Genomic DNA, 10,115 nt, shown 5'->3' with positions numbered 1-10,115 from the left:
CATCTCAATAAATTAGAATGTCGTGGAAAAGTTCATTTATTTCAGTAATTCAACTCAAATTGTGAAACTCGTGTATTAAATAAATTCAATGCACACAGACTGAAGTAGTTTAAGTCTTTGGTTCTTTTAATTGTGATGATTTTGGCTCACATTTAACAAAAACCCACCAATTCACTATCTCAACAAATGAGAATATGGTGACATGCCAATCAGCTAATCAACTCAAAACACCTGCAAAGGTTTCCTGAGCCTTCAAAATGGCCTCTCAGTTTGGTTCACTAGGCTACACAATCATGGGGAAGACTGCTGATCAGACAGTTGTCCAGAAGACAAGTCTTAAAAAAATTGTATGCCTTAATTAATAAAACATGAGAAAAACAATCTTCAAAAAGCCTTTGACATTGTCAAATTTAATTCAGTGTAAAAATGTATACCTCATTTGTGAAACATGAGAAAAAATAATTTCTGTGTAAATCATTCAAAAAAACGTTTGCATAAATTGTCAAATAGTAGTTCAGTGTAACAATTTACACATTATTCGTGAAACAAAAGATGAAGGAATTTCTGTGTAATTTATTCATATTAAAATCTATGGAAGAATTATTTATAAAAGACAAACTGAGCAGTTTTGATCAGTGCAACTATTTCTTTCTCTTTTAAGAAACACAAATGTGTAGATTCTTACATGCTGGTTTTCATGAATGAGGCCCAGTATTGTGTACTGTTGTGTTTTTCTGTTTTTGACATCAGTATGACAACACTGGATGGTCTGTACTTTTCCTCAGGACCTCGCTGTCATTTTTGTGTCATATTAAATATGGTGTCTACTCTGACTAAAGTCTAAAAGGTCAAAGGTCATTGTATAAGCTTGTACTGTTTCCTGTCCTCTCAGTTGTGGATACCACTGTAAACAATGATGCATCCACCTCTGTATCAGCATCCTCTTCCTCACCGTCTCATCCTCCTGCCTCCGTCTGTGCCTCCACCCATGTGAGAGCGTCCCGCTGCATTGAGTTTCTGGACTCCACCCACTGCACCTGTGTGCAGGGCTACAGCATCTCCAGCCACAACAGCACACTGTGCACAGGTGACACACACACACACACACACACACACACACACACTTCCAGAGGCAGACAGCAACTAAGTACACTTTTCGAGTATCTGTACTTTACTTAAGCATTATTATTTTTTGGAAACTTTAACCTCACTACATTTGAAAGACAAATATTGTACTTTTCACTACATTTCTATCAAGGTCCTCGAAGTTGAAAGTCATTACTAAGTCAGTGGGTGATTTTTTTTTTCTTCTCTAAAACGTGACTTTCTTTTCTTCAGACAGTTTATCACTCTTGTAGGGCTTGATGAAGTGATTTCCCAGCATTTTCTGAACGCTGACCAGTTGCAAATGTGATATTTATTTACAACAATTCAATAATACGAAGTTAATAGTGTGGTATATATTAGACACAATATTGTCTGATTATGCTAAATTGTGTAAGTGAAAATATTACCTATAAAGCCACAGAAGAACTTTTGTGCGTCTCCTAATAAAACACAATAGGTGTTGGACTTGAAGCAGCACTGCACAGACGGTTCTGTGTGTGACATTAAAGTACAGCGAGCGCGATTAGACAGCATTTTTAAAATCTTTGTTTTGATGTCAAATAAGTCTTGCTGTTTTGCTTTTTTGTTAAAGCAGTGTTGCTGTTGTAAAGTTATACAGCTACACCTGTGTTCGTTATCGCTCTGTATTTACAGGATTTCACTGTCCACTCGGTTCAAATGTGATTGAATGGCTACACACAGATGTGTCCAGAGCAGTGTGAGATCACTACCATCCTGCTTTTGTGAGGGTGGGTAGGGGTGTTAAATATATATATATACACTATATATATATATTTCCCTATAGGTTTAGCACTTTATTCCAAAGATACTACAAGCTAGTCAGTGTATTCAGTAGGTGTAATGTATTGTAAGTTGCTTCAGAAGTATTGAAAGTATTACATTACATACAACAATAATAAAACAGTAAATTGGCATAAAAAAGGAATTTTACTTTTGGTACTTAAGTACTTTTTAAAAGCAAGTCTTTACAACTTTCACTTGTAATGGAGCAATATTTGACCAGCAGTATCTGTACTTTCACTCAAGTAATGGAGTTGTGCACTTACTCCGCCTCTGCACACTTCATTTCACACTCCTTTCTTAGTTACACAGAACCACGAAATTACATTTGACATGCTAATAATGTTTATTATTTATTTTTGTCAAAAACAACAACAGCAAAATACTGCATTTAAGTTTTTACTTTAATTTCCAGTGTTGAAAACAATTGTCAACATTTTTTATGGTGTTATGTCAACATAAAAATGCAAAAATGTTAAAGGTAACTGTTAAATACTACTTAACACTACTAAAATGGTTTTTTATTAATATTAAAATTAATATTAATTAATATTAATGTCAACATATCACAAATGTAAACATATTTAAAAAGTTACTTTATTACATATTAATATACGTAAAATATTTGGGATTTTTCTTACCTCAAAATTACATATATACACACACCAGTGATGCTGCAATGTCAATCTAATTATAGTTTTTCATTTTAATAAATGTAATAGGCATGGTTATTATCTGATAAGCATTTCAGATTTCCATGCTATTATTTTTGGTTTTATAATGCCTGACTAAATCATGAAAAGTCACTCTAGTAATTCATCAGTGGTGTTACTGGATCTCATTACCTTTTAATTAGGTGTAACACCAATGACAAAAGAGAATGTCAGCCAATGGTCAATTACATTTATTTTTTAAATGCTAAATTATTCAGTGTGATCATGTATGAAATGAGACTGAACAGAAATTAATGAATATAGCATGGTAGGTTTGATGTATGATTAATGAGTTTCATTTTTTAACAGATTTCAGATGCAAATGCCACTGTAGTTGTAGAACGACCCAAATGTGATTGAGCATTGTGTGTGTGTGTGTGTGTGTGTGTGTGTTTCAGACACTGATGAATGCGAGCTCTTCCGTCTAACTCGTCCTGGCCGTCTGTGTTTGCACACCTGTGTGAATACGGCTGGAAGTTTCCACTGCGAGTGTCCCGCCGGTTACAGCCTGGGCCGTGATAGCAGGAGCTGCCATGGTCCGTCCATTATGACCTGCTGGTTTGTCATAGTTCTGTAGAATCATCTCAAACAAACAAGAGACGGTCTGTTTTAAATCTAGTGAGCTGCCTTCCTGTCTGCTTCCATAGGCACCTGCCTTCTATGGCAACATCCTAATTACAACCTTCCTCGTTACTGATTGGATAATGTGGTAACATTTCTAAAATAATTGCAAAATAATCTAAAAAGAATAAAACTACTCAAGTTGTAAAATACTCAAATACTGGGTTAAAAAGTCCGTTTTAATGATACAGTGTTGAACTATTATTGATACTTTTTTATTAAAATAAATGTTATATATTTTTCTTTATGTAAATTTATAAAGTTTGCTATCTTGGATAGAATTTGTTTTTTCACCGAGCTCCTTGTAAGACATTCTGGGAACACAATGATGCCTTAGATTTTGCCCAAAAGTGGGTGCCTATGATGCTTTAAAATGCTGCTTTGGTAGGTGGTTCACTAGGTTTTAGAACAATGCTTGCTAGACTCTCCAAGATACAAACCAAAATAACTTAAAGTCTGGGCAAATTAAAGTCGATATGTACAACTGCAAAATAATCTAAAAAGAATAAAACTACTCAAGTTGTAAAATACTCAAATACTGGGTTAAAAAGTCCGTTTTTAATGATACGGTGTTGAACTATTATTGATACTTTTTTATTAAAATAAATGTTATATATTTTTCTTTATGTAAATTTATAAAGTTTGCTATCTTGGATAGAATTTGTTTTTTCACCGAGCTCCTTGTAAGACATTCTGGGAACACAATGATGCCTTAGATTTTGCCCAAAAGTGGGTGCCTATGATGCTTTAAAATGCTGCTTTGGTAGGTGGTTCACTAGGTTTTAGAACAATGCTTGCTAGACTCTCCAAGATACAAACCAAAATAACTTAAAGTCTGGGCAAATTAAAGTCGATATGTACAAGGCCTTGACACATGCACCAAGCCGACAGGTTGTCACTGAACATCTGTCAGCTCAGTTTTTTTGTGGTGTGTTCTGCACTGTCTTCGTTAGTCAGACCCCATTGGAGGCTTCTTGGACGATTGAGCATGTTGAATCGGTGTTGGGAAATCAGTGAGACACATTCTGATTGGCTGTTCGGCTTGGTGAACAAGTGCACGAAAATAAAAACGAAAGTGAATGCAAGTCATCTTACCTGGGCTGCGTTTCCCAATAGCATCGTAAGCCTAAGTTGATTGTAGAACTATTGTCGCTAATGGAGCTACTATCAACTTAGGCTTACAATTAGTGCTGTCAAACGATTAATCGCATCCAAAATAAAAGTTTTTGTTTACATTATATGTGTACTGTGTATATTTATTATGAATATATAAATACACACACATACAGTATATATTTTGAAAATATTTACGTTTATACGTAAGGGATAATCAACGATAATTTGCGGCGGCCACTTCGCGTCATGCATTTAAAATCTTTTAATGCACGGCTAGCTGTTGATTGTCCCTTACGTATTTAAATATATAAACATAACATATTTTTCTTAAATATATACATGCATGTGTTTGTATTTATATATACATAATAAGTATACACACATATATTACGTAAACGAAAACTGTTATTTTGGATGCGATTAATCGCGATTAATCATTTGACAGCACTACTTACGATGCTTTTGGGAAATGTAGCCCTGATCATTCCAATACACACATTTTCATAACGACATGGCCATCTGGAATGAAGCAAGCAATCAATAGCTGCGTCCCAAATGACGCACTCATACACTATGTACTTATGCACTATGTACTCAACCATGTAGTGCATTAATTATATAAGGTTATTTTGTCATTCATAATCGGAGTCTGATAGCCCCTCCCCCTTCGCAACGTAATTACAGCTGCGACAATTGGTATACACACATATATTACGTAAACGAAAACTGTTATTTTGGATGCGATTAATCGCGATTAATCATTTGACAGCACTACTTACGATGCTTTTGGGAAATGTAGCCCTGATCATTCCAATACACACATTTTCATAACGACATGGCCATCTGGAATGAAGCAAGCAATCAATAGCTGCGTCCCAAATGACGCACTCATACACTATGTACTTATGCACTATGTACTCAACCATGTAGTGCATTAATTATATAAGGTTATTTTGTCATTCATAATCGGAGTCTGATAGCCCCTCCCCCTTCGCAACGTAATTACAGCTGCGACAATTGAGTGCATGAAGTGTCCAACATTCCACACTTTTTTCGGTTATTTAAGTGCAACATCCGGGTATTTAAAGTGCACTTTTTCTTTTTGGAATTTTCGGTGTGAATGTACTACTCGCACTATTTATACTGAAAAACGTCATAGAATAGTGCATAAGTACACGATTTGGAACACCTGATGTGATTCATATACAGAATGGTAAGCTAGCTCTGCTTTGTTTAGGATTTTTTTCGGTTAAGTGCAACATCCGGGTATTTAAAGTGCACTTTTTCTTTTTGGAATTTTCGGTGTGAATGTACTACTCACACTATTTATACTGAAAAACGTCATAGAATAGTGCATAAGTACACGATTTGGAACACCTGATGTGATTCATATACAGAATGGTAAGCTAGCTCTGCTTTGTTTAGGATTTTTAGATCAATACAGACAGTACAGACTACTGCCACCTGCTGGTCTGGATAATTTCCTCTCACACAGAACGTGCATGCTAGTTGGCCAATAATTGGAATCTTTATGGTGTGTTCAAACTCAACCTTTTGGCCCAGACGCATGGACGTGGGTGACAACATAGTCGGATTTCATTATCACTAGTTCTTTGATGTTGTTTTGGTGTGTCACAGCCGTAAAAGAAATGAACCTAAATAACATTTGATTTTCAAAAACACACCAAATTAATGTTCTTAACATGTGCTTTCTGTAGACATTGACGAGTGTGCGAGAGCGACCCATAACTGCAGTAGTGAGCAGGTGTGCATGAATACATACGGAGGTCATCGCTGTGTGGATGTGGACTGCCCTCGCATCCGTAACGCCACGTACATCAAAACCTCACCGCTGTAAGTCACGCCATTGCACCACATCTGCTCTTAATCATTTGCATTAATGTGTATCTCAGAAAATGCTACCTTCAAGTGCAGCAGGTAAGCTCCTAAATCATGGGTAAATCAGAAAACCAATTTTTGGAAGTTTTTTTTTCTATCAGTTGATTTGAAGGCTACCAAAAAGACAGAAACAATCTACATGTGAAGATAAACTCTTTTAGCTGTGCTAGCGCAACACTGGTGTAGCTAAAAGGGTTTGCATTTATAAACATGTTTATAACTCAACACAGGTATGTTGTATTATTAGCATTGGTCACTATTGTAGGGGTCGCTATCGTGAACAATAGCATAAAAATACTGAGGTGTTAATGCAATAGTAGTTCCAAAACATGCTAAAGCCCAAAATATACTTAAGTTGACGCAAAAGCTTAGCATATGAATACAGCCGAATACACAGCCACTTTTTTTCTACGTAAATGTGTTAGACGGACATCTTTGACCATTGCACATGCATCTTTTTCAGTGTATCATGCATGATACGCGGTTCTGAAAATGAGACGTTTAAGTTAAAAGCTCAACTTAAAAAAAACATCTCCAGACCTGGCTATTTTTTGCTCATTCCACTGCCCGTGATTCACATTTTTCGAAGCAAAAACACATTTTGGGTGAATGGCCCCATACTCCATTTGATGTGTGCGCAAACACCAACGCTTGTCATATGCATGCTAGAAAGTTTTTATCCTTGTTCAGTGTCTGCGCAATTTCTTTTCAGAAGTTATCACCGATAAAATGTCTTTGTACGCTTTTAAACTATAGTTGCGTTTATCTCTTGGGGGCCATTTACGCAGTGGAATGGGGAAAAAAAACCTAAGGTCTAGAGACACGTTTTTTTAAACGTTTAACTTAATTTATCTTGAGCTCTGCGTTTAATGACGTGCAACACAAGCGCAAGTCAAACATGTCCATTTAGCAGATGTTTACATAGAACAACAATGGAAAACTAGTGCACTGAAATAGTAGATTGTCAATAGTTCAGTCTAGGGCTGTCATGATTCATCGATTTTATTCGACTATTCGATTTTGTTTTAAAATCCTCGACTTCATTTTGCTCGCGTCGACTAACCGGCAGAATGCCGGAAGTGGCACATTTCACGGACGAGAATTCATAAAACACATTATTAGACTGTTTCCCATGGCTGCATGATATATTAAACCCATTGAAAAATCATAATTAAGCATAATTGTGAATTTACAAACGCTACAATTTAATTAAATAATTATATGCGATGCAGTTCTAATACAGTATATGCGCTTTAATTATTTACATGCGTGTAGGTTAAGTACATGCGTCACACAGCGGCTCCGTTCACAGTAGTTCCACAGGAACGGTTATCATTTACATGTGTGGAGCGACTCAAACTCCATCTCTGCATGTTGTTGTGAGTTTGTGTGAGTGAGTGATTGAGTGTGTGTGTGTGCGCCATTTCATCAGATTTGTAAGGTAAATCATTTATAAATCTACGCAAACTCAGGAGAATACATCGCGGTTTCAAAATAAAAGCTCAAACCCTCACTTGTTTACACGTTTTGATGTCCACATATTACCACAAAAAAATTATTATAGGGCCCTATGAAATCCGTTTTATTTCCAAATTCAGTTTTTTTTCCATTTTAATTTTTCTATACTCCGTTTTTAATGGTTCCATTAACTTTGAATAATTAAAAGCATCTCCAATTAATTTATTTTATTTGAAAAAGTAGTAGTTTTTTTTCTCCAGAAATACTGCACATTTACATTTTTCTCCTAAATAAATTCAAGTAAATAACATTTCTGGTAAATACTCCTTTAAAAAGTGTTTTTTGATTATAATTTTAATATTAGTAGACTAGAACATGTGGACATGTTGTCATTCTTACACTATAATACTGAACTTTGATTTAAGTGATTTGGACTAAGAGATGGACACTTGCTTCTTGCGCTCTATGTTGCACTTTACTTTTGCTTTAAAAAAAGGATTTCATAGAAAAGGTTTAATAAAATATTCTTAAATAAAATTGTTGATTTTTTTTGTGGGAAATTAATCGTTTAGATTAATCGATAAATTAGTCGATAGATTAATCGAAATAAAAATAGTCGCTAGTGGCAGTCCTAGTTCAGTCTCATCTGCAAAACAAGGGGTCGGCCCAACATTGCCACCTTGTGGACAAACTAATTAGCGCAAAAAAGATTCTGTCTGTGTGCGTACTATGCCGAAGATTAAATTTACGTCACGCACTAATGATGCAAGTATATGATTGGCTTGAGTATGTTCAATTAGAATACGCACTTAAAATGTGTCGCCCAAATATTCTGTTAACATTTGCGTAGATCATGTTTCTAGTCTACGACAAGCGGCTTTTCCCTCCAGAGTTATAGTAGTCACATTTGCTCCAAAACCAAATTTCTGATTTACTGCCCTGCGCAGATGGACTTGCTACATTTCCAAGACATAATTTCAGGTTAACGTTTGGTCTGGCACTCCAGCGTCTCTCTCTGGTTTCTCTTCCTCCCAGGCGTTGCGACCGTAACCCTTGCATCCAAGGTGACAACGCCTGTTTCCAGGCCCCGGTCTCCATTAACTTCCACTTCATGTCCGTGGTGTCCAATATGTCCACGCCCACCGTCCTCTTCCGGTTGTCCGTGGCTCGCATCCTGGGCGACACGCTGCGCTTCGGCCTGCTGGGGAACCGGGGAGTCCAGCACTTCAGCGTCCAGCGCGCGGGCAGACTGACGGGGCAGCTGGTGCTGGTGAACTCTCTTCAGGGTCCCGCCACGCTAGAGGTCGATATAGAAATGAGCGAGATGGAAAGAAGGGTGCTGCTCGGGCGATACGTCAAGAAAGTCACTCTCTTTGTGTCGCTGTATAACTTCTGAGAAGCAGGAGACAGACGATGGACTGCTATTGGGAAATCATTTACAGGCGAGATATTGGGGAATGGGCCTGTGGAGGCAAGATAGGAGCGCTATTATATTATTTCTGAGGTGCCAATTTACGAGGACAAAAGAAAACTTACGTATGGTCAGAGTAATTTGGTTCCTCAGAATGAGGAAAAAAAACATTAATTTCTTCCATTCGGACTAAAATATTTATGCAGTGTTGTAGTTATTAACAGTGTGACATGTAATTCTTTTAAACCATTTAAAATCATTCTGGAACAAATACGGATGTCAAAGACAATAAAAAAGAAAAAAAAAACTTTTAAAATGTAGTTTGAAATGTGTCAGCTTTTTTAAATTAAGCCCATTTTCAAGAAAAGATTAAATGTAATGACTTTAAAAATTTTATTCGGTGTAATTATCAAGTAAAAGGTAATACAATTCTTTATACTTTAAATACATTATTTTCAAAAAGTTCTTAAAAACTTCAAGTCAAAAAGTCTAAAACAACTGTATGCAAGATATTTTTACCTTGAAATATCAGTTTCACAATCTTTCTGATGGTACACTGACTTCTTGAATGTTGAATGGTTATTGTCTGTTCTGGGACTATGTAAGCAAGTACAACAAATGCAGCGCTGCGATAATATTTCAAATATTTCAGTCTTTTAATTAGACTTTTTCTTTATGATCGCCACCTTGACATTTCTACACTGAGCCATTCACATTTATTTTTTTAGTTCATAAATTGTTAATCATAGATGTTTTGAAGTTAAATAAACCCATAGATCCTTAAAGGGGTCATATGATGTTGCTAAAAGAACATTATTTTGTGTATTTGGTGTAATGAAATGTGTTTATGCGGTTTAAGGTTAAAAAACACATTATTTTCCACATTCTGTACATTATTGTTTCTCCTCTATGCCCCGCCTTTCTGAAACACATTGATTTTTACAAAGCTCATCGGTCTGAAAAAGCGAGGTGTGCTCTGATTGGCCAGC

General features: G+C 36.1%; 1 protein-coding gene across 1 annotated transcript; it reads left to right on the top strand.

Moving 5' to 3' along the window:
• Positions 1-751: 751 nt before the first annotated feature.
• On the top strand, positions 752-9,126 carry LOC107559138 (fibulin-7-like). The gene is made up of 5 exons (XM_016242873.1): positions 752-767; positions 893-1,087; positions 3,020-3,157; positions 6,077-6,212; positions 8,751-9,126. The coding sequence occupies exons 1-5, from the start codon at positions 752-754 to the stop codon at positions 9,109-9,111; spliced, it is 846 nt and encodes a 281-aa protein (XP_016098359.1). The 3' UTR covers positions 9,112-9,126.
• Positions 9,127-10,115: the final 989 nt, after the last annotated feature.

This window comes from Sinocyclocheilus grahami, unplaced genomic scaffold (assembly GCF_001515645.1).
Source record: "Sinocyclocheilus grahami isolate Dianchi unplaced genomic scaffold, SAMN03320097.WGS_v1.1 scaffold675.1, whole genome shotgun sequence".
NCBI lineage: Eukaryota > Metazoa > Chordata > Actinopteri > Cypriniformes > Cyprinidae > Sinocyclocheilus > Sinocyclocheilus grahami.
This window is presented reverse-complemented; position numbering and strand designations above follow the sequence as displayed.

Excerpts from the sequence above, each read along its gene's own strand:
- LOC107559138 (XM_016242873.1), top strand. Across the intron at positions 1,088-3,019 it reads CAACAGCACACTGTGCACAG|ACACTGATGAATGCGAGCTC; the intron begins GTGACACACACA and ends TGTGTGTTTCAG. Across the intron at positions 6,213-8,750 it reads TACATCAAAACCTCACCGCT|GCGTTGCGACCGTAACCCTT; the intron begins GTAAGTCACGCC and ends TCTTCCTCCCAG.